The following is a 25,972-nucleotide window of genomic DNA, read 5'->3' on the forward strand; positions in this document are numbered from 1 at the left end:
AAAGCCTACACAAGCATATCTGGCTTCCAATGTTTCTGCTCCACTGAGCAATATTTGATATCATGGATGCTGCTTCTAAAATCATCCATCTTGTTGACTGAATCATGCTACCCACTCATGATATCTAAATGCTGAATTTGTAATTTGTGAGCACTAGGGAATAATTTAACATATCTTTGTTATCATTGATTTGATACAGGTACTGTGGCAGATCCATTCCACCATCTATTACTAGTAGTGGCAACATTGTAACTTTGCATTTTGTGACAAATCACAACATTGCATCAGAGGGATTCTCAGTTAATTATGCTTCACTGAATGCATCTACAGGTATGACATTAGGAGTTAATTCTTTCATTTGAATTAAAAAATTAATTTCTCTACTATAATGCAGTCTTGTGTATCTTACACCCATTTTTGCACACACTATTTTTTCATACAAGCATTTTTGTGTGCTTTTGTTTGAACTGAAAACTGTATCACAGACTTCTGAACAACATGAATCTCTGCCTGCAAGTACATTCAAATCCATCTGTAGGGTAGGTAGCTGCCAACTGAAGAAATACATTAAAAGGTTTAGACACAATGAATTATTCACCCATCTCTATTCATTTCTTAGTCATCTATAATGGGTCTGTGTATTAAAATGCATTAATTTCCCAAACCCTTTGATACAGTTTTGAACATTAAACCAAATCATAGCATGAAGAAATTGCTGATGCCAGTGAATAACTAACATTTGATCTACAGCATATATTAATCTGAGATGTGTAGAACAGATAATTCATATCAGTATATCAGATTTCACATACATCACTAGACTCATCTGTTTAGCATATGATGGTGCTATTTTTTCAGTCTGCATAGGGATTCCCCATGGTGATTAAAAGAGTTGCAAGAAATGTGATTCATATTTCAACATCAGTAAAAAAAAAATCCAGCTGAGCATGTGTTCTGAGAACATGTGAGACTTTGTCAGTCCCTGAAGGTTTATAAATTATGCTTTTTTCATACATTTATTTGAAATGCTGATTCAAGAGCTGAGCTAATCAAAGTTGATACTAAATAAAAGATGAGGTTGATTGCTATTTTAATGAATGTATAACCTTTGGGATCTGGATTTAGCATGTATTTTCTTGAGTGTACTAGCTTTATTGTAAATCAGAATTAAGGTAAACTTGCTTTTGACTAGGGCTACCAGATCTGAGTTGCAAAAATCCCAAATGCCACTAGACGGGAGCAAAGAGTTATGTCTTTCCACAACTGTGTAAAACAATTTGTTTTGAACAATTTTGAGCACCAAACTTCATGAAGAGTCAAAAACTCCCTGTTTACCATATAAAACAAGAAGCTCTAAGCAGCTGTTTTGTACTCAAAGCAGCCATTTCACATTTGAAATGGGAGTTTTGTGAAATTTCATATTCAAAATGGTTTGAAACAAAATGTTTTATGCAAACCTAATTATAGTAGACTCTCAGTTAACCGGAACTCACTCTCAAGCAACTGGCAAAAAAATCGAATTAATAATACTTCAAATAAAATTTAATAGTAACTCTCAAGCAACCAGAAACTACATTTATCCGACATCTACCAATCCCCATGAGTGCCCGTTAACTGAGAGTCTATTGTACCTTGAATCAAATTATTCTTCATTTTCTTCTTTCTTAGATTAGCTAGAAGGTGGGATAAGACTAGACTGGAACTAAGAAATTTGTAATCTTGTTGATGCATCATCCAATCATCCATTGATTAACCACAGTTTGTCAAATAAGCCAATATAGCACTAAGCCATAAACTGTATTTCACAAATCAAGTGGCTGGGTTCATATAACATAGTAAGCCAAACCAAATAAATTATATTACAGCTTAGTGAAATACTGGAATCTAGTCAATGTTTCACAATAGTGAATCCCATCAGACTATGGCAGAAGGAGAAGCTGAGTTCCGTACAGTCTTAAGAATTGCAGATGAATATTTGTGTTCTTTTTCTCCATGCTTTCTTTTTTTCTCTTTGGTGCCATGTCTTTTTAGATTGCCAACCTGAAGGCAGGGCTTATCTCTTTTTATTGAAGTGTATGCTCTATTGAGACTCTTTCTGGCTAAAATGCAGGGTATAAATTTTCAAAATAATTAAAACAGCTGAAATTTCTGGGACCCAAACTCAGTACATCTGAACAGCCTTGTGAAAGGTGAACATGGCTGGGGCCAGTCTGATTTCCAGGGAGATAATGTTCCACAGTGCAGGCACAGCAACAGAAAATGCTCTCTTCCCAGGTTCCACCAGGAGGTATTCTTTAATGGACGGGACCCATAACATTTCTCTCCTGCTGGATCTGATGGGATGGGTAGATGTGATTGGAGGGAGGCGGTCTGCAAATTAAGCAAGCAGGCCAGGATGTAGAAATCTCGGCAATTCCCCCAGGCATTAGGGACCAATTGAGTGAGAGTTCCCCTCTGTGTTATGTGCTGGTTGCCATTTTATATTTAGCATTTATATATTGTAATGGCTTATGGTTATACAGTGGATGTTCCCTTTCTTCAATTTATTGTTAGTTTTTTACGCTGTACACCGCCCAGAGTCACATCGTTTGAGTTGGGTGGCCTTATACATCTTGAAAATAAATAAATAAAATAAAATAGACTACCTTAGTTTAGTCTCTTTTTGAGAGGAAGGAGTTTTGCTTGCTTGCTTGCTTGCTAGCTTGCAGAATGTTGGAGAGGAATTGTGTAAACCGAGTCAGGACTCTGCTCATCAGCAGGATAATTTTTTAAAAAGTAGACTGAATCGTGCTGTGATTTCTCTTGGGGAGAAACTGGCAAAAGAAAGATGGAGTTTGAAAATGGGCTGGATTCAGCTGTAAAGGGAAAAAAAATGAGAGAAAAAAAATCCATCAATTCATCCTTGTGGGAGATTGTTGAGCAGTGGTTGGAATGTTGCCAACTCATCCATACGAACCCTCTGCCGTCCTCCCTCCTGGTCACATGACCCAGAAGAGAGCTATTTTTAAGAGGTGGAAAAGAATTCAAGAAGCAATGTCTGCATCCTTTCCCTGATTTTACAGGGTGTGTGTGTGCATGTGTGCAAAGTGTTAGAAGCCAAAACGGACAGTTTTCCCCATTCCCTCCAGCTTGTTTGCATTTCTTCCTTTTTTGAGAAGGAAGGCAGTGCTGGAGATCAATTCAACCAATCTATTTAGATATTTTTTTTTTTTTTGCGAATTGCAGTGGTCTGCATATGCAGTTACCAGGAGCTGAACCAAACTTGATGGCACCCAACTATCTAAATGATTTGCAACTATACCAGGCAAGAAAAATGTTACTGGTAGAGCAGAGCAGTCTGGGCAAAGCAGTTATGACTGAAAGTCATAAAATGAATGGCTGCTTATGTAACTTTCAAACAACAGAGGTGTATTTAGCACTTCCTTTCTCTGAGCATACTCAGGATTCAATGGGCCTTCCAAGAAGTAACAGATTCCTCTAAACAGATAGCCCTGGAATAATATTTACAGAAAATCTGGCAGTTATGAATGAGTTAGGAAATGAAAGCATTCCAAAACAGATGAGTAACTAAAACAAAACAGAACAAAAACTCGTCTAAAAATCCATTTTTACCATAGTTATTGTAGCAAACAAAATTAGATGTCAACTTCTATTAAAATAAATGTTTCTTTAGCACTTCAACCTGGAAGAAGCTGGCCTCCTTACTTTATAATAATATATAGACTAACCTTATGTGCTTTAAGGCCTATGTAACTTGGTTTCATTGGCATGGTTCATGCTTTGGCCATTCCAACAGAAGGATGCTGCTTGCGCTATGGTAAACCAGAGGTGGAGAATTTTGGACCTTCTAAATTATGCTGAACCACAGCATCCCTCACTTTTCACCATGCTGGCTGGGGCTGATGAGAACTGTTATCCAGCAAAATCTAGAAGGCCAGAAGTTCCTCACTCACATGATTAAGAAACAGTTCCTTTTGTTGGAATGGTTAACCATCATCCTGCACTTACTGTTCCTTTTCTTGTTTGCTCGTCTGCCCACTCATGTGTATGGTAGATCCAGATGTGCCGTGACATCCTGCATTTTTCTGTGAGTGTCCTAGATGGAAAATTGCCAGCATCTTCTCCATTTTCCTTTTGGCCCTGGCTCTGTAGGCTGCTTCTGACTAGAAATGAATTTTATTGGAGATAAGATTGAAGCCATACAGAACAGTGGCTTGCCAATTGTCAGTGAGAATGTGCAAATGACTCTTATATCTATGGTGGTTTAAACTTGTTGCTTCTTTCTCCATCCTTTCTATGGATTAATAGGCTATTGGTATGGCATTTAGTGGCCTTAAAGCTGAATAGCTATGGTCTATTTACATAACTGTCATCTCTGGCCTGAGAATGTTGGCTCTCTCCTCAGTTCTCATAAACCTACCCAACTGTGGCTTGTTCAGTTAGGCATCATTAAGTAAGCTATAACAGAGCTGACCTGGGTCTCTGTCTAAGGATTCCTACCCTAGGTAGTGCATTGGACTAGAAGATCTCCAAGATCCCTTGCAACCCTGTGATTCTAATACTTCAGAATATTGGTTTGCCAGAGATAAACAATTTGGTAGGACCAAGCAACTCTTGATTCTTTTTAGTTCATCATAAATGTTGAGTGATGTGATAAATAGAGGTCTACAATATCAGCTTCCTTTTCAAGCAAAACCTCCAGATATAGCACTTAAGACTAGAGGATCCATGGTCAGGCAATTGCCATTTGCAACCTTCACTGCTGGCTTCTGACAAGCAAAGACAATGGGGAAGCTGGCAGGAGATCACAAATGGCGACCATGTGATGTCGCACTGAACAACATCACAGGATTTGCTGAATGGCAGCAACCGGAAGTGCTGGAACTGCTGTCACTAAGCAGTGCAATCACATGACGTGTTGCTTAGCAGTGGAAATTGCAGTCCCAATTGCTGTTGTTAACCAAGGACTACTGTAAATCCAAACTGTGACAGCCCTTCCAGTATTGGGAGAATGCTGTCATATCTCCCCTTAGCCTTGTCTTTGCACTAGACATACCCAATTCTTTTAACCATTCTTCATAAGAGCCTATGTCCAAGCCTTTCACCTTCTTGGTTGCTCTTCTCTGTACTCTTTCCAATTCCTCAGCATCCTTCTTGTTCTGTGGCAACCAAAACTGGACACAGTACTCCAAGTGCAGTCTGACTGGTGCAGTGTAGTGCAGAACTATCACTTCCTGTGATCTCAACCTTGTACCTTGGTTGATGCTACCCAATACTGCGCTGGCTTTTTTGGCAGTTATAACACCCTGCTGGCTCATGCTAAATCTGTGGCTTATCAGGTCATCCAGATCCTGCTCATACATACTATAGCCATTTTAACTTTGTTTGTTTGGTGAACCTTATGCTTAGCCTTTAATACGTTATGAAATTAGAAATTCTCATTTTTGTTCATTTTCTGGTGCTCTTACATCCCTTATCATAACCCTTCCAGGCAGTAGCCCAACGAAGTCAAACTTGGCATTAGTTTAGTATTAGCTGAGTAATAACTTCTTGTATTTTCTGGACCTTTTTAAATAAAAAGCATAATTCTGACAGCCAAGACTGATAAATTGTCATTTGGAATAAACCTTTCCAAGATGGTCTGCCTAATATGTCTTTTGAGATCTACTTATCACAAAGCAATCCTTTTCTATTCCTTCTGGTTTCACCTTTTGGGCAATTTAGGATGTATCTTTAAATTCCTGTGATTCTAATGAATAAGTTTGAACTGGGGGATGCAGGGAACATTTGGTACTCTACAGATGTTATTGGATTCAGGCTCCAGGAAGCACGGCCATTAGTCAGGGATGATGCAATTTATATCCCAACAACACATGGAGATCCCCTGGCTAAAAAGTGTCATGAAGTAAGATGATTAGTGGCCATATTTTGAAATGCTAAAGAGTAATCATTTTTATTTTATGGATCTATACACTATGTTTTACAAAGTAGTTCCAGAAGTTGGCTTATTATTTTAAAAAATTAAAATAGAAATAGTAAAATCCAGGGAAGGTACAAAGCTTGCTTAAGAGTTTGCCCTTCAAAAGCATGATTGGTCTCCATCAGTTGCAGGGTGTTTAGCTGTTATCTTGCCATCGCCAGATTGGGCAGAACCAAATTTTTCAGCTCATTTTTAGGGGGTTCCAGGACTGACAGGAAAGACTTAAGGGTCCCCCTTTCCTCCTAATGCCTTCAAAATAGGAAAATACTAGTCTGACGAGGGCATGAGTTGCAGCCTTACAGCCCACTTTTGACTTCTTAAAATTCTCCAACCAAGGGTCAAGGTGTTGGGCTCCTCCTGCTCTTGGCTCTGGCAGCCACAAAAAGCCACAAGTTGTCAACCCCATTCTGTATATACACATGATGATCTGTTCCTGACCACTCCATTGGTAGCAGGCCAGAAGGGAGCCAGGCTGTCTAACTGCCCATGAGTCTACCTGGAGACTTGCATTGCCCATCTACACTTTAAAGAGGAGCTACCAGTCCAGTTGAGAGTAATGTCCACTCTGACTGTAATTAGAGCATAAACAGCTGAAATCAGATCTCCCTTTGCCACTGAAGGCCGGATAAACTCATGGAAGATTTTACTCAGTGTTTCTTGAATGAATGAGCAACATTTGGAAATGAATGCCATACTTGGCCAATGCATGCTAAAAAAAAAGATAAAGGTTCATTTTGAAATAGCTTGGACTAAATGTTTCTAAACAAGCTTGCTTTTGAAGTTCTCCACAAAAGCTTGTTGTTTGCACTCCCCTTCCCTGAATTGATCAGATTAAGTCAGTTAATCCTGTTGCCTTGTGCCAGCAACAGTAGGATTTCAAGTCCTAATAGCTACTTCCATAGCCTACAGAAAAGAATATGTTCTGTAGCGGATGCAAGAAAAATTGGAGGAAGTTGCAAATACTAGTAGAAAATACTAATTCTCCAGGGAGCTCCCTTGACTATGAAGGATCAGATTTAAACAATTATCACTGATGCAAGAATCTTCACTTGGCATTTAAAATACGACTTTTTGCAAAATGAATGTTTCACTTTTGGGGAACAGATGGAAAGAAAGGTACCAGCCTTATTTTTCTAGCTTTGTTGTGCAAGCGTAGATCAGTAAGAGGCCGCCAAATGGCATTTTAATCTTCTGTTGACTATTTTTACAGTTAATCATCCAATAGTTTTATCCTTTCCACTGTAGAGCTAAGTTGAGCATTTAGACTGGCTGGACTGAAAGCCAGTTAGATCTTGCCATTTTTGCATATTGATCAAACATTTCTGTTCAGATATGCCATATAATCACTCTTTTCTTCCAAAATGTAATTCATATGTAGAAAATTAATACAATAGAAGTTTTTATTGACATAGAAAAAGTTCTATGGGGCTTCCCCCCCACCCCAACAAAGACTGCAAAATAAAACTTTTCTGCCTACTTTGTTTCTAATTCACATTAGGAACATTCAATTCAATTGCTGGATGCTGCATTACCAAAAAGATTTTCCTTGCCTCAGTGGGAAGCATGTGAAACAGAGAAGTTACTGTAATGGTTTTGGATGGAACTACAAGGAAGAAAACTAGCCAGACAGGATGTTCATATTTAATCTTTCTAGTCATTTGTATTAAATCTCTTCTGGCCACTGTGTAATACTGACCAAAATGCATGTACTAGCCCACTTTCCGTTGCTCCTTAGATTTCCAAATCCCTTCTTGAGTTCTGTGGAAATCTCAAATATTTTAATCAACTCAGAAATCAACTCAACTCTCTCCTTCTGGGAAAGTAGAGAGGGCAACTAAATTCTATGTTTCCATAATTCTATGCACATGTTGTTATGAAATGATTATGTTACAAGAGAATAGGATGCTTCCAGATAATTGCGGTCATAGGCACCTTCATACAGTCCTTCAGAACACGCTGATGTGTGAATGTAGCATTTTTCTGCAACTCTTTAGAGTAACTGAGTCTTCTTCCAGAATTGTGTTGCTGCCCTTCACAGCTGAGCACAATTCTGAGAACAGATGCAGCTGCTTTGAAGAATGACAGTCAGGCACTACATTCCTTCTTGTGTGCATTTGTGAAATCATACCCAAACCACCATGTAATCATCTTCCTTTGGTAAGTCTCCCCTTTTTACCATCTCTTCTTGTGTCTTTTTTTTTTTGAGGGGAAAAAGCAAGGTCTTTTGAAGAACAGTCCTCAGAGCAATCTATCTGGAAGCATCCTGAATGTTTATGAATAACATTAAAATAGGACTGTTTGCCATGGGGAACCCAAACTGAAATGGTTTTTTATACAAGATACAATAGCTTTTTTTAAACGGCAGAATCAGAAATTAAGTGCTGGTAACAGGATTTGAATTTAATGTTGGAATTGTAAACTATTGGGACAAGCAGCTCTCTCACATGATCGCTTGCTTTTTTTAAAATAATGTGCTAAAAGAATGCCTTGAATTGTCAGGGAAGCCACGTGATCAAGCCACGTCTTTCACTTCGACTATGATCTAGCTAGGTTTGTCAGCTTCCAAGGTCTGGTATGTCCTTCCAAGCAGAGCAGAAAAGACATTCTAGGGAAAAAAAACTGACTGAAGCTAAGAACCAAGTTCCTTATTGTCTCCTTAGTTCTTGTTCGTTTAATTAGAAAGAAAAACGCTCCACTTTTCTATTAATGGTATGCACTATCAAACTGAAATTATTTCTTTTCATAAAGCCTGAGGCACAACCTTCTTTGACCCTTGCTAATGCTTCAGCTTAAATATATATCTTAGTTGAGCTATTAACAAGGGACAAAGACAGTCTGTCCTTTATTGTTTTTATTGAGGATGAGGGATGGGACTGGCACAAAAGTGGTTTTCAGTTCTATCTTTTCAGCAAGGTCCTGATATTCAAGTTATTATTATAATAATTATTATTACATCACTTATTTTCTTTTCTTTTTCTTTTCCAGTATGTTCACATGAATACACAACAGCCTCTGGTGTGCTGACATCACCAAACTATCCAAACAACTATCCAGACAAAATGGCATGCGTATACAAGATCCATGTGGCAAACAACAAACAAATTGCTTTGCATTTCACCAATTTCTCTTTGGAGAGTGGAGCTAGGTGTCTGCATGATTATGTTGAAATCAGGCAAGTTGGTTTCCATTTGGCTACATATATAGCATCTGAACAGTTGACCACTTCACTTCATGGAACTGTTAAGCCAGGCAGGCAAATGTACAGTAATTGTATTTGAAACTGCCTTATGCTGTGATAGTATTTTATTCCCTACCCCATGATGACCTGGAACTACCTTCTAGTTCTCCAGAACAGGCATGTACAGTAAAAGAATTTCACCAAGGAAGGGATTAGGAGCATTCCTCCCCAAAGGAATCCACAACAAGATCAACATACCTTGTATTTGTGAACCTCAACTGATGTTCATCCTTTCCTTCAGAATACCCACAGAAGGGCTAGGGATTGCACTTAATTTTTTTAAATGCAGAGAGATCTTTCCCAGCTGTATGCAATCTTTTAAAGATCCAGTGTGTATATAGCAGTTCTAGGCCATTTGCATAGCAGTCTCTTCCTTTTCCTCAACTGCCTGTATAAAGCCATCGCATTTCGTGCTACACTATCTAACCTGCCCTTGCTAAGAGCTTTAGATAAGCTGGGAATTTCAGCCAAATATTGTGATATGAGCTACTCATGTTGAGGATTCCAGATATACAGTTCTATCCTACAACAGTTTTTTTATTCCCATCCCTAACATTCAGCCAACATTCTCTGCTCCAGGGTTTTATCTGTTCTTTCTGCATCAAAAGGTCAAGGATTTTTTGCTGACATAAATGTTGGCGATAGGGAACAGATCACTGTGAGAGTAAGTGAGTAAGTGAGTGATTGGTGCCTTCGAGTCACTGTTGGCTCCTGGCAACTGCCTGGACAAGTCCCTGCAGTTTTCTTGGCAAGATTTCAGAAGTAGTTTGCCATTGCCTCCTTCCTAGGGCTGAGAGAAAGTGACTGGCCCAAGGTCACCAGCTGGCTTTGTGCCTGAGGCGGGACTAAAACTCAGTCTCCTGGTTTCTAGCCTGGTGCCTTAACCACCACACCAAACTGGCTCTATGATAGGTATAGTCTTCATCAATACGTTTACCTTACACATTTAAAGCATCACTCCATTGATGGAAATGGCAAATTTGATAAATCAGTTATTTTGCCATATGTAATTTTTATTAAAAATTTTGATTATAATAATTAAATCTAATACAAACTAAACTTAAAGAAAGAAAAGAGAATAGGACTAAAAAGTGCAAAAAAAGAAAGAAGAAAGAAGAAAGAGAAAATTAAGGTTATAATAAAGAAAGAAAATAGAAATAAGAAGTGACTTCCAACCCTGATCTCAAGTATAAACAAATTTAGTGACTCTTCGTCCCCTCTAAGGTTACAAACATTTGTCTCTTCATCCCATATCTCATCTCTTATCTATAAACAAATCTATAAAACATCATCTTTTCAGTCCTGGTGTCAGCAGAAAGTCCATAAAGGACTTGCTGGAAGTAACAACATATCTTGTTTTAACTTTGATCAAATAAACCAACTTTATATTCCTTCCCATTACTTCTAACAGTCTTAAATCAGTTAAGCATTGTGTAAACAACTCCTTTCTTTCCACTATGGAATTCTTGGACTTGAAGTCCACGCATCTTAACGTTTCCAAGGTCGAGAAACACTGGTCTATAGGGCTACACCCACGTAATAAGAATGAACATTCCTTTGAATGTGTTCATATTCCTATACAGCCTTTTCTAACCTGGTGCCCTCCAGATTGGAATTTATAGAAATGGTATTCCATAAGGTTAGAGGTTAAAGAAGACTGTTGTTCTACCAACCTAATCTTATCTATATTTAGTTAGAAATCAGTCCTATTCTTTCAGTGGAACATGCTTTTAGGCAAAACTTTCTTATACAGCAGTACAAATTATTTTGATTTTTTTCCCTTTTTATTTAATTTTATGCATGATTTTTTAAACATAAATGTCATGAGTACTGATGGCGAGCTGGAAGGGGCCTCTATCCAGGGGGGAAAACGCATGCGTAGTACTGACGAATTAAGCAGCCATTCAAAGAGACACAGATCAGACCCGCCTTAACTTTTGGGGTTTATCTGTCTGGGTGTTTCCCACGCCTCTTCAGTTTGTTAGGATTCTGTTTTATGTAGCAGTAATAAACACTAGAGACCTACTCCTCGTCTCAACGTGATTTCTGACTGTTAGGACAATAAAAGTGTTTAAGGATAATTTTGTTACTGCTAAACCACCCGCTCGATTGCTTTGTAGGCATAGTCTTATTAGAGATCCAAGTTTTAATGATTTACATCCCTTTATTTTTCTTTGTTTGTTTTTGGTTGCAGAGATGGAGGGTATGAAACATCTCCCTTGCTTGAAAAGTATTGTGGCTCCTCATTGCCTCCTGTTACCATTTCTCATAGTGCCAATCTGTGGATAAAGTTTGTGAGTGATGTATATTTAACAAGCACTGGATTCTCAGCTTACTGGGATGGAACATCAACAGGTAAAATCAAAATACCAAATGTATCATGTTATTTCTCTAGCAAGTAATAAGAAGAGAAGATGTTGATTCCTTCATTTTCCATGGCCATTTTCCTTGATTTCTTTCATCTTCCTTGGCCATTACCACCCTGCATTAACTCTTCAGACTGCTTATTGAGATCTATTGGAGAAGCCATACTTTTCCTGAATTGGAAAAGGAACAGGCCATTTCCAGAAGTAGACTCACAATGATAGAACACCATCTGAAGAGAGATTCACCAGTGTATGATCCTACAAAGGTTAAGGATGATGACAAAAATTAAGGCAGAAGAAAATATTCCATTCCTGGGCTGCATATTTAAAATTTGGCTCTTTGCATAATGTTATAGCTCCCCAATTTTAAAATAAGTTGTTGTACGTTTAGATTCTACAAATCTTCAAAAGGTTGCTATTGTTGCTATGATTGTTGAAGTAAAGTTGATCAAAACAATCCTATGAAGCATAGCAATCTCCCATTTCTAATCAGCCAAATGTAGTGTTTGGGTTGTTTTGCTCAGGAATAGCAGCTTGTGCACATGTACAGAATCCCCATTTTGTCAAGCAAGGTACCCATCAAAGCAGACTGGCCTTGTCTTGAGACTGTACAGGGACCAAGTGACTTTCCTCCATGAGATAAAGCATTTTGATGATACGTTATGGGTGTTCTGGACACCTCTATTATATGCTTGATAGTTCATGGCTTTAGGTCTGCTCCAAGCATATTTACCGTTGTGTGGTATATAAATTGAACAAATAATAATTAAAGCCTACTATCTTCATTATTGGAAGGTTTGCTGAAGGGAAGAGCTGAACTATTGACAGGCAGATATCTAGAAATATGTACATATTTGCATCCTTACATTTCTCCCTATAGATGTCTATATGGATATTAAGAAAAATTATGTATCTTGACCTTCAGCTGGAATCTCTTTTCTCCAATTTCAGCAGTGGATGGCAAGAAGTTATCAACATACTGAAAGTTAAAAGTGTGCGCTTAACCTAAAAAGTGATTATAAATAATTATGCTCAGAAGTTTGCTAAAAGTGAATAGAGATTAGGGTGTATGGTATTAGGGACCAGAACAGATTTGGCCAATTGTCACTGAATTAGAATTTTGTACTTATTTTCAGGTTGTGGTGGAATCCTTGCAACTTCTTCTGGAATGTTCATGTCTCCCAACTATCCTATGCCATATTACCGAAATGCAGAATGCTACTGGCTGCTAAAATCAAGTCATGGAAGTCCATTTGAAATCCATTTCGATCAGTTCCATCTAGAGTCTCATCCATATTGTCACTTTGATTATCTTGCTGTAAGTGCCTTATTTCCTCTGGGTAAGGCTGATAATAGTTAATAATAATAGCTGAAACATTGACTGTCCTAAGGATATGAGATGTAAAAATATATCAATTGCATAATCCTTATGTAAGGACCAATTTGTGCAATACAACTTTTCCACCTTGGATGTAATCCCAGATCTATATATCCAGTGGAAAAGAGTATTACACACAACTGCCAAGGAGAGGTACAGAAGGAAAAAACCACTATGATTTCAGTGGTTAGAGAAAGTATCATCATGATATAGGACATGTCTATATCGATTTATGGATATCAGCTGCATTCTGCATTTTTTCATTTCTTGTTGTCAGAAGACACAAGCCTGGAGTTATAGCTTCTCATAGGTACTAAACCCCCATCCAACTGAAGACTATTGTATAGGGGGCAGGATAGCATTCTATAGTATATATACCACTTCAGCTTCATCTCAATCTTCGTAGAAAATGAGGATGCAAAAAAGAAATTCCTTCCAATTGTTTCCAAAATAAAGTTGTTAGCTTCATGGATTGCTAAAACCTTGGAAAGATGGGACTGTAAAAGTGCCTGTAGCCTTGTCAGCTGGAACTGCTACTCTTTAACTGCTATCAGTGATGGGGCTGCCAATAAAATAATGTAAGATGTAGGACAGGAAAAAGGCTCTCTCTTCTTTTGGCTTGGGAAGAGTCTGCTCTACTATCCATAACTGCCCTTCCTTCTCAACCTTAACCTTTTCCTAGAGTGAGGTCAAGCTTTTCCTTGGAGCAGGGAAATGATACATGGTGTAGGTCGTTCCTTCATGTGCATATGCCCCCTACAGATAACACTATATAAATAGAGGTCTCTGCTCATATGTACACAAAAATCTTGCACTTCAAGCTATTTGTGAAATATTTTATTGTACCTGAAGAAGGACCAAGAATGGCTTGATAAGATTCATACTCATATTGAAAATGCTATATAAATGACCCTAATATTTTTCTTAGTATTATTTTCTTAACAATCAGAGCATCTGAATTTTGATCCCACAAGTAAACATCCATAGAAGCTATCATAATCAAAATACCTTAATTCTTAAAATGTATTATCCAGAATAGGCTTTGAGGAGTGCCATAACAATATTGGTGAAGAAAAAAATTGTTTTTTTCCAGGGCTGGATCCAGCTTATGCTTGTATGGGAGACCAGCAGGAAATTCAAGTGCTATAAACTAGACTGGGAAATCAAAATAAAATTTTATGTATTTATTATTAAATGTATATTTCCACCTTTCTTCTTATATAAATCCTCAAGGCAGCTTACAACAGTAAAATGCAACTTTTGATTCTCAATAGTAAAATAAATGCAATTAAAATCAAAATAATATTAAAATCAATGAACAGTTAAACACCTTAGTGAAACAGATGCATTTTTGCAGTTTTCCTAAATATTGGAACAGTGGAAGCCAATGTACAGCCTTGGGGAGAAGATTCAGCAGGAGAAGGCTGACTCTTCCCTAGTATAGTAGATAGCTGAACAGGATCTCTTTTATTGATGTAAATAACTGGCAGTTTCACAGTGAGAAAAATGATCCCATAGATCATCAGGCCATAAGACACTTGGGCTTTATAGTTCAATGCCAATATTTTAAATTGTGCCCCATAGGTAATTGGCAGCCAGCCAGTGTGGATCTTTCTGTACAGGCATGATGTGACCCCTGTTTTGTGCAAGTTAGCAGCCCAGCCATCACATTTTCCATCAACTGCAATTTGCAATTTCATGTTGCATTATTCAACATGGTTGTAACTAAGGCAAGAATAACCATCCCCAAGCTTGACCAGCTCAGGAAGTGTCATGGTTGATGTACTAGCTGTAGCTGTGCAATGTTCATCTACAAATCCACTGACAGTTGGGGTACAAGGGGTAGTCCCAAACTGTGAACGTACTTTTTCTGGGAGAGTGCAATCCTGTCCAAAACTCACCTCTATCCCCAAGTCCAGTTTTCTCGTTACCAATTGCGTCCCTCTCTTGTCTGGATTTAATTTCAGCTTGTTCTCTTTCATCCAGCCCACCTTGATTAGGTAACATTCAAGAGTACTAACTGCTGGCTGATATCAGCATAAATCTTATTTCCAAGAAAACTACATGGACATAGTGTATCTATAAAGGAACCGGGAGGAGACTTCAACCCAAAGGAAAATATATTTGCTACATATTAATACTTTTAAAATCTTTATATTTCCCAATAACTACAGGTGTATGATGGCAACAGTAGCAATAGTAACATGCTGGGCAAATTCTGTGGTGAGCAGGTGCCGCCCACAGTACGTTCTACTAGCAACAATTTGTATATAAAATTAAGGACAGACGGTTCTTTAAGCGGAGGAGGGTTCCTTGCTCGTTTTAAGCAAGGTAAGTTGAAATATTTTGATCAAGTCCAACCAGTTCATAAATATGCAGCATCTTTAAATGAACTTATAGAATCCTTTTGAAGTGTGGATATTACATTTAGGCTAATGCAAAAGACAAATGTAATCCTGAATTGCAATAGAGAAAAGAGACCTGGCTAATCTAACTATTGTCCCACCCTTTCTATTAGACATTCAGGACAATGTACATTAGTTCATTCCATTTTATCATTGTAACAACAAGTGTGTGTGTGTCTTTGTGTGTGTGTCTTTAAGTCAGCCTTGATTCCTGACAATCTGGCAGAAGTGGTTTGCCACTGCATTTTTCCCAGACTGAAAGAGTTACTGACCTAAAGCCCCCCAGCTGGCTTTTGTGCCTAAGGCAGGATTAGAATTTGACAGTGCCTTTAAATGCTACTTCAAACTGTCTCTCTATAGCAGTGTTTCCCAACCTTGCCAACTTTAAGATGGGTGGACTTCAACTCCCAGAATTCCCCAACCAGCATGGCTGGCTAGGGAATTCCGGGAGTTGAAGTCCACCCGTCTTAAAGTTGGCAAGGTTGAGAAACACTGCTCTATAGTGTTAAAATGGTCATGGCACAGGAGATCTAACTGATTTACTAATTATGCTGTACTTGGAAAAAAACCCCTCTAAATCATCCAGCGTTATTCAGACTCCTAGCTATCACCTTATGTGTGGGCTGTTCTTTTCCTTTCAACCACATATTATTTCAGGATATTTATTCAAACCACAAAGTCCCAAGCCAATTATCAGAAAATCTTTTCATCTGCAAATAGCCCAAAGCTATAACATCATTTCAGATACCCTAGATATTGCTTTCACAAACTTGTCTTTCCAAAATGACATTTATTGCAAGCATGGAAGGTGGGGAAGAATTTGTTGGAGATGATCAATAGGTAGGATTCTGCTCTGAAAATGTTTCTGATCCTTTTTGGAAAGTTACTCTTACATTGGAGGTTATTTGCCTTCTCCAGATTTATTTCTGGCTTTAGAGCCTATATGTATTTTATTTTAAAATTAAAATCTGTATCCTTTTTGTAAAGTCATGGTATAAACACCTAACTGCTGATTGAATCTACTGATACCAATGGATGCTTTCCATGGGAAATATAGAAAACATAATATTTTTAATTTTTTTTCCCCCAAGTTTGCCAGGGAATAATAATTGCCAACCGTTCTCAAGGCATTTTGGAGAGTTTGGACTACCCTAGCAACTATCCTCCAGGTGTATATTGCAACTGGACCATCCAAACTACAACTGGTAACACCCTGAATTACAGTTTCCAAGCACTTAGCACAAAAGGGGGTGAAAGGTGTGAACGTGATCATGTTAAGGTATGTTATCCATATTTTGAAATGCGGTATTAAATAGATCAGCCCTAAGTGAGGAAATGCCTGCAGCACTCCCTTCTGTTCCTTGCAAGCCCGAGGACTTCTCTCTCCCATTTTCTCTAAGTTCTAATCAGATGACAACCATTCCATAACTTCCATTTTCCCAGCTCAGTAGGTGTTTGAGACTTCAGAAAGGCTGAGGGCCAAAGTCAGCAACACGTACAGAGGTATTGCTTTGCTCCTGTGTTTAAGGTCTAAGTTGATTGTGGACAACTGCTGAAACAACAGCATTCTTCTTAAATGTTAACCCAGACCAGAAACTCTCTGCAATGAATCCCCTGGAGTCCTTAAATTTCTAAAGCCCAGACCTGCTTGTGTACCTTTCATTCTCCATTAATAACTAATTTCTAGTTAACTTCCTTAAAGATTAAGCTTCCATCAGACCAGCACACCCATTTAACATTAACAAAATCTGCCCCTTTTCATAATGCTCGAAAGTACTTGAGTTGCTGAGCTATTATAGCTCTCTAAGTATATTGTATGTGTTTGCATAACTTTTTAACATCATAAACCAAAAGTGGATGGTTGTGATGTGAAGCATGTTCCCCTTTTATTTTGGTTTATGGGTTTTACTAGAGGTACCCTCTTCCTTTTACTTACGTATCCTGCTAAAGGACAACATGCTGCCAGAGTTTACAATTTGATTAATTTTAGGTGCTTCCAGATATCACAAAAATGGGATTGGGAGTAGCCCATGGCTGTACTAGCTGCCTGCCACTCCCTCTTGTAAAAATTTTAAGATGTTAAACAATTGTGTGTGTGTAAGCTAGTAAAAAGGGTAATTACAGATGAAATCTGCATTGGTTACACACAGACTGATCCATGCTTCCCAGTAAATACTGAATGCAAGGGGCTTTTATTGAACATATAGCACCCCCACTTTTGTTACTCAGCTTTGGCCTGTGCATCTGATCCTTAAATAGTTAAGAAATTTAGCATCAGGCCATCTGAAGCAGAAGTAAAACCACAGTAGTAATCTACAGGATGCAAGAAGAAAATGCCCTCTAATTATAATAAGCCTCAAATGACTAACAGACTGTTTTTCCATGGTGCCACCAAAAGAGATGGAGGAGGGGTCTCAGATAACCAAATCCCAAAATGAATGACTAATGGTTTATTTTTAGTTGTGCATGTTTCTCAGCTGACACACCCTATCATGTCAAAGCAACGTGCCTTTTTCCTTTTTAACAAGAAAGCAATTAATTACAATCCTGCAACTATAAACTGCATTGATCTATTGCAGAAGGGGGCAATCTGGTCCCACTCCCAGATGTATAAACCCCAGCCAATGGTCAGAAATAATGGGAACTACTGCCACACTATCTAGAATGCTCCAAGTTGTTTATTCCTGGCATGCCACAACCCTGTTTTTTCAACGTACACATTTGGCTCATGGAGTGAGTTATCATCAGAGGAGAAACAGCAACCTTAACCAGGGTTAGTGATTAGGAATTGGGGGAAGGGTTTTCGTCTGCTTCCCCAAGTAATCCCAATGCAAGAAGAGGTAAGAAGCTGTACAAGAGAGAAGTAAAGGAACATACAGTGTCTGAATAACTAGCATGCTTGTGAATGGGTATGCATCTACTGCTGTATATCCCAATCTACACACGGTGCTATCTGTCAGCCTCACTAGGTAAACCAGACCAGAAAACCAACTTCACAGGAAGGCTAAAACTACTTTTATTGAGACTGGCTATAATAACAGAAAATTGCAAGTCTGATTGTGCTGTACTTCCTCTTCCTTCTTCTACTTCAGGGAGTTCAGGAGATGTCTGCCTGAACCTCTTCCAACTGTTAACTTGTTCTGAACTTTGAAATGTTTCACCCCCTTTTGATTAATGGTTCCTGCATATCTCCAACAAAGGCATCTTCCTTATTCTCTATGCCAGTGTTTCCCAACGTTGTCAACTTTGAGATGGGTGGACTTCATCTCTCAGAATTCCCCAGCCAGGCTTGCTGGCTGGGGAATTCTGGGAGATGAAGTCCACCCATCTTAAAGTTGACAACGTTGGGAAACACTGCTCTATGCTTTCCCGCTTATCATCAGCCCTCCCCTTGTATGGCCCTGAAGATTTCCACATATTCAAGTGTGCCCCTACCCAAAACAGCCTGTATTCTTATTTTAACAATAAATTACAGAAAGGGGACCGCTTCTTTTAATTCCATGATCATTCTTCATGTGCTCTTTCATTTCCATGTACAATGGTATTGCTATTGGTATTTAAATATATTCAGTTCGTTTTCTCACAAGATATGGTTTCCTAAGCATATTTTCTTCTATCATAGAATGTAAATTTTGATACCTATTTTGATACACATGCTGAGAATTATATCACAAAAGTCCAAGAAGAAATGCAGTTGGAACAAAATCCTTCAGCATCTCTAATAGCAAATTATTATAGTAATATGCTTTCCTCTGAAAAAATGCTCATTTCATATATGGCTTTCAGCACTATTTTCTGGTTTCAGCAGTGGAGTGGAGAGGCTACCACCCCACTATATTTTTAGGAATATTCAAAAGTTTTGAGTTCAAAATGTGGAGTGTTCCAAGCTCAAAACAAATTGAATGTGTTTCAAAAATTTTGTTTCATGGCTACCACAATCTTATATTCTGAACTCATAGCAAAATATGGCTATTTCATGCAGTGTTATTCCAAACGTTCTCATCAAAGGAAAGAATCCCAAATGGACTTTGAAACCATGACATTTTGAGAGTCCCAAGTGTCATGTTTTCCCAGCGTTTTGTTTCAGGTCAGAACAGAGCATTTATACTATTTTGATTTTTATTCCAATAGAATTCAGCCATCCTGGAATTCAGTTGGAATTGTTCAGGAAGGTTGTTTCACCCCCATCTTAAAGCATGTTTCTAGTTTAATTCACAACCTAATTATGGCTTCATTCTATGTCCATTGACTTCTCTGCTCCACTCTAACAGCAAGTAAAGAGTCCAAAGCTGCAGCTGTTCCTAACGTATCCTCTGACACCCTCCTGAGTTCTGAACTAGCCTAACGCTACTAATCAACAAGACATGACTGAGGGCATCTTTATTTTAGAAGGCAAATAGCCAAAAGTAGTTATACCTCATAAAACTTTAGATCATATCCATATCATCTGTCCCAACACAACAGGAAGTTGGAAGAAGCATCTTGACTGGAAGAGCTGCCACCATTTTGTGGGACAGGGCTCTTACGCTTTCAATGACAAACATTAAATTTATTTATTTATTTATCTATCTATCTATCATATTTCTTCCCCACCCCTCCCTACCTGCCTGGAAGCGGTGGAGAGTTGTTGGGGCCCCTCCAGTGTGAATGAGGACTCCCTCCTGGGGTGAGAGACAAAGGGGAGAGTCAGGAAGCGTCTGATGGTGGGGGAGAGCACTCACCTCCTGAGTGAGAGGCAGGAGGTGAGGGGGAGCAAATGAGATGCCCCTGGCCGACCGGTGAGAGAGGCCGAACAGGGAGCATTGGGACTGAAGAATGCATGGGTGGGTGATGGCTGGGCCCAGATGGCGCCGAGAGCGCGAGTTGGTGCACCAGAGGGCTTGCCATTGCCCTGTGGGTAACTGTGTATGTTAGGGTGTGTGAGTGGATGGAGGGACCTCTACTCCAAGCGGGAGACTCCAGAAGTGCTGGAATGGGGCTAGGTGGATTTGGAGTCTCTGGGGGCTGCAGGGCGGGCCATACTATTGAGGTGGTGATGGGTAGGGGACGTTATGGCGGGAGCCAGAGGGCGGGCCATCTTCGGGGAAGACGCCCCCGGTGTTTGTTACCAGTGGCGTGTTCCGGCTCTCTGCTCTCAGACCCAGGCCCTGGTCTTCGGCTGTTGCTACTTAACGCCAGGTCTGTTAACAACAAAGCCCCCCTCATAAGTGACTTGATCACTGAGGAGGGGGCAGACCTGGCATGTATTACTGAAACCTGGCTGGGCCCCGAAGGCGGGGTGCCCCTTTCAGAAATGTGCCCGGCTGGGTTTACGGTATGGCACCAGCCGAGATTTCAGGGCAGGGGGGGGAGGGGTGGCAGTTGTCATCCGGGAGTCTCTGGTGGCCTTCAGGGGCCCTGCCCCACAAGTGGCCGGTTGTGAGACCCTGTTCTTCAAGTTGGGTGCACGAGAGCAGTTGGGAGTGTTGCTGCTGTACCAGCCTCCCTGCTGCATGGCAACCTCCCTGCCTGAGCTGCTGGAGGCCATCTCAGGGTTGGCAGTGGAGTTCCCCAGGCTTATGGTCTTGGGGGACTTCAACCTGCCTTCCCTGGGGCGGGCCTCTGAGACAGCTCGGGAATTCATGGCTATCATGGCAGCCATGGGCCTGACTCAGATTATTCACGACCCAACTCGAGACAGTGGCCTCACCCTGGATTTAGTTTTCTTGTCGGAGCAGTGGCAATGTGACCTGAGGGAGAGTTACAGCTATCCCCATTGTCATGGTCAGATCACGCCCTGGTGGCCATGAGATTCTCCTATGCCACCCCCCTCCGCAGGGAGGTGGGACCCATTCGATTGGTCCGCCCCCAGCGACTGATGGACCCAGTAGGGTTTCAGAGGGAGCTGGGAGTTATACCTGGGGATCTGCTGCACGGTCCAGCGGAGGTCCTGGCCACCACCTGGAATAGGGAGGTGGCTGGGGCCTTGGACAGGATTGCACCTGTGCGACCTCTCTTGCCTCATCATACTCGATGCTCCCTGTGGTTCACAGAGGAGCTGAGGGTTTTGAAGAGGACTAAAAGACGTCTAGAGCGCTGCTGGAGGAAGACAAAGACCAAATCCGACCGAACACTGGTTAGAACCGCTATTAAGGCCTACCTGGTGGCAATAAAAGTGGTGAAGCATCAATACTTCTCCGCTCTTATTGCATCTGCAGAATGCCACCCAACGGCCCTATTTAAAATCACTCAATCCCTTTTGGGGAAGTTGGGTGCAGTGACCCACCTGCAGGGCTGTGCAGAGGAGTTCTTGGAGCATCTGCAAGACAAAATCGCTCGGATCCGCTCTACGCTAGACTCCAAGTGTGAGGCAGAGTCTGTGGAGATACCAAGGGATCGTACTTACCATGTTATCTGGGAACAGTTTGATCCTGTTGGACCCGAGGAAGTGGACAGGATCCTCCAGACAGTAAATGCCACCACTTGCCAATTAGATCCATGTCCCTCCTGGCTGGTGAGAGCAGCTCGGGAGGTGACATGTGGTTGGGTCCAGGCAATGGTTAATACATCCTTGAGGGAGGGGGTGTTTCCAGCTGCCTTTAAGGAAGCACTGGTACAACCCCTCCTCAAGAAACCATCGTTGGACCCTACTGTACTGGATAATTTTCATCCAGTCTCCCACCTCCCCTTTTTGGGGAAAGTGGTTGAGAAAGTGGTGGCATTACAACTCCAGAGGATTCTGGAGGAAATGGATTATCTAGACCCCTTTCAGTCAGGTTTCAGGCCAGGATATGGGACAGAAACAGCATTGGTCGCACTTATGGATGATCTCTGGTGGGAGTGGGATGGGGGTAGTGCATCCATCCTCACTCTTCTTGACCTTTCAGTGGCTTTCGATACCATCAACCATGGTATCCTTTTGGGTCGGCTCAGGGAGTTGGGGGTGGGCTGCGTAGTTTTGCACTGGTTCACCTCCTTCCTTCAGGGCCAGTCCCAGTCAGTGGTGATAGACGAGGAGAGATCCGACCCTCGACCTCTCCTTTGTGGGGTGCCGCAGGGCTCGGTCCTCTCTCCTCTCCTATTTAACATCTACGTGAAACCGCTGGGCAAGATCATCCATCACCACGGGATGAGGTATCATCAGTATGCCGATGATACTCAATTGTATATCTCCATGCTGGGTGAGGTAAGTGATGCTGTGACCACCCTCTCTCAGTGCCTGGGGGCTGTAGGGGTCTGGATGGGGAACAACAGGGTTCGGCTGAACCCTGGTAAGATGGAGTGGCTGTGGGTTAAGGGTTCCTCTGTATCTGGGACTTTGTCATCTTTAGTTCTGGATGGGGTTGCACTGCCCCAGACAGACCCGGTGCATAACCTGGGGGTCCTCATGGACTCACGGCTCCTGCTGGAAGAGCAGGTGGCAGCCGTGGCCAGAAGGGCCTTTGCACAGCTTCGTGTTGTGCACCAGTTGCGCCCTTTCCTGGATCAGGAAGCGCTTTGGATGGTCACTCATGCCCTTGTTATCTCTCATATAGACTACTGCAATGCGCTCTACACGGGGCTACCCTTGAAGAGTATCCGGAAGCTTCAGCTGGTCCAGAATGCGGCCGGTGGGCTACTTTTGGTGCCCCTAGAAGGGTGCACATAACACCTTTGCTATGTGAGCTGCATTGGATACCAGTTTGCTTCCGGGTCCAATTCAAGGTGTTGGTTATCACCTTTAAAGCCCTACATGGCATGGGACCAGGTTACCTGAGGGACCGCCTCTTCCCTGTATCATCAGCCCGTCCCACCCGCTCATGCAGAGAGGGCATGCTGCGGACCCCGTCAATAAGAGAATTCCATCTGGCGGGGTCCAGGAGGTGGGCCTTCTCGGCAGTAGCACCCGCCCTTTGGAACATCTTGCCCCCGGAGGTAAGATTAGCCCCATCCCTTTTAGCCTTCCAGAGGAAGTTGAAGACCTGGCTCTGCCACCGGGCTTGGGGCAGGGAAGAAAATCGACATACTTGGGGTTGGCTGGTGCCTTGAAGTGCCTCTCCTACATGATGGTCGAAGAGATCATAGCCATCTGGATTTTATGAGCTGGGGTAGTTAGGAAATTGTTTTGGTTTTAATGGGATTTTATTGGAATTTTACTGTGTATTTATTTGAGTTTTTATGGTATATTTATTCTGTGTTGTAAACCGCCCAGAGTCCCTCTGGTCAGAGGAGATGGACGGCGACAAATGTGATAAATAAATAAATAAATAAATTACGATGACTCTGAGCCATTTACAAGCAGTTAAAAGTAAAAGATTACAATATAAATACATAAATATAAAAATGCAAGATATAAAATATAAAGTCCAAGATGGTGGATAACGGTGTCATCATTGGCCCCATAAAGGTGCCAACCACCCCCATGATTAACTAGCCCCCCTCCTACCGCACGTGAGGTGGCACAACCAAGTCTTAACCCCCTTTTGGAAGGCTGGGAGAGTGGGGGCCTGTCTCACCTCTGTGGGTAACTTATTCCAAAGGGTGAGGGCCACTGCAGAGAAGGCCCTCCTCCTGGACCCTGCCAACTGACAGTCTCCCATGGACAGGGTCCGTAGCATGCCCTCTCTGCCTGATCAGGTGGGACAGGTTGATGTAACAGGGGTGAGGTAACCTGGACCCATGCCACTGGAGGTTCTTGGTGTTCTTTGAGCTTGGATGTTTGTTTGCCCAATAGGTAACATTATCAGTGCGAGTGAGTGGGGGGCTGCATATATATGTAGCTACTGCATATAAACAGGGAACAAACCCCACAAATAGCTGCTCTAGAAACTGCCTTCATATGTTTTATATGTTGTACAGTAGGGTTGCTCTGTACAACATACATAATGCATACTTAATGCTTTTAATCCCACAGACTCCTACTGCAAAATAATAACATAGATTTCTTTTCACCTTTTGCTTGGAACTAGCAGATAGAACCCTTCTTTGCTTCAGCAGCTGTTTCCAACTGGGTTGTATTTACGGGTTAGATTTATTTTCATATCAAAGAATGTCATTCATGATAATTGGCATTCTTTAACTTTGGTTTCTGGACTTCTTTTTCTGGGAGTGGGAATTGAATTTTGATACAGTATAAATCCAACCAACGTGTTTTGTTTTTCTTTTTGATTTAGAGAACTTCACTGGCAGCACCCTATAACCAGTCAAAGCCTTATTGCAGGAAATACCACAGATAACTCTCATGGTTTCTGAAGTAAATTTGCATTTTTTGGCAGTGACATTTTTCTCCTTCAAAGCAGAAAAGAATTTATAAATAATTCATGTAGTCCAGTCATGTTGATGCTCTGGTTTTGCTTCTCGCCGCATTTATCTTAGATTAACAGATTGCTCAAATGCAGCATCTCTCCTTATGTATTAGACTACAAGTCCCATCAGTCCCAGCCAGAATTGCCAGGTTGGGGAAGAATGTTTTGGATTCTATCATCGACCTCTAATGGAAGAAAGAATAAGATCTAACATTTGTTGAAACAGTGCACAAACAAAGTGGTTGGTCTTGTAAAAAGCTTCCAGATTCAGTCCCACGGGTGTACGTTAGTCATGGGAACTGCCTTCTTCCTCTAGCTGACTGGCCATTACTCAGCCTTGTTTTCCACTCCATCACACTGCTTTCGGGCTCAATTTGAGACCAACATTAGGGAAGGATAATTTCATTTGAAAGGTGGTCAGAGTTAGGTAGCCAATGTACTGGATTTACTGAGTGCTAAATATGGTTCCTATTAGTCTCCATTAAGATGGACTCACCACTGCAAAGGAGTGGGTTGGTAACAGCCATGCTGGGATAGTATTATCTGGGCAGACAACTCTCCCCTGGAGATCAGTCTTGAACCTGGTGGCTGGAAAATGAGTAATTTCTAACTCTGCATTACATTGGTGGTGTGCACAAAGAAAGAGGGCTGGATCAACCTGGGTACCCTTTGCGTGAGGAGAAACAATTCTGACACTTTTTTTTTTGGAGACCAAGTTTAATATTACAGAAATGTCTGTCTTTTCTTCTGCAGTCATTACTTTCTATAAAAGCTCTCAAGCAAGATAGGAAATGAGGAGAGGTGAACATCACTGTAGCAGACCTAAATACAATGGAGTGGTTTCCTGCAAATACTTTTCTGAGGATTGAATAGCTATCAAGATATTCAAGACAGCACAGCTGTCTTTTTCTTTCCTAAGCACTGCATATTTCCAGCAAATGCATTCCATCACTCTAGCTATTGTTGAGCTCTTTAGTATTTACAACTGTCTGGTTTTCAGTTGAATTAAATAATGTCTTGCCTTGGAAACCAAATTGGAAGCAGTGCAACATGAAGTTATTTGTGTGTGTGAAAAATAGCCGGTTTGCAGAACTGTATAAAAAAGGTGATTTGTGTAATGGGGGTGGCGGGGAGAAAAGGCCTTTTCTCAACTGATTATATTAAGGGAGGGAAAACTTGAAGGGGAAGGGTGTTTTCTGGAACTAATTAGTGCCAATACCAGATTCTTTTGACTTTTCAACTATCCCATTTCTCCTTCTCTCTCTCTCTTCCACCCCCAATGCGATCCTGCTCACAAACTAAATAAATCTTGAGTGAGCAGTTAGTGCAGAATTGGAGCATG

The 25,972-nt window shown here is 40.9% G+C and overlaps 1 protein-coding gene across 1 annotated transcript in view; it reads left to right on the forward strand.

Annotated features, from left to right (window-relative positions):
• Positions 1 to 25,972, forward strand: part of CUBN (cubilin) — a 174,006-nt gene that overhangs the window by 40,689 nt on the left and 107,345 nt on the right. The window contains exons 21-26 of the mRNA XM_063303562.1: positions 200 to 330; positions 8,966 to 9,152; positions 11,413 to 11,573; positions 12,721 to 12,902; positions 15,137 to 15,293; positions 16,459 to 16,646. Of these exons, the coding sequence (XP_063159632.1) occupies positions 200 to 330; positions 8,966 to 9,152; positions 11,413 to 11,573; positions 12,721 to 12,902; positions 15,137 to 15,293; positions 16,459 to 16,646 (1,006 nt within the window). The remainder of the gene's footprint in view (positions 1 to 199; positions 331 to 8,965; positions 9,153 to 11,412; positions 11,574 to 12,720; positions 12,903 to 15,136; positions 15,294 to 16,458; positions 16,647 to 25,972) is intronic.

This window comes from Candoia aspera, chromosome 4 (assembly GCF_035149785.1).
Source record: "Candoia aspera isolate rCanAsp1 chromosome 4, rCanAsp1.hap2, whole genome shotgun sequence".
Taxonomy (NCBI): domain Eukaryota; kingdom Metazoa; phylum Chordata; class Lepidosauria; order Squamata; family Boidae; genus Candoia; species Candoia aspera.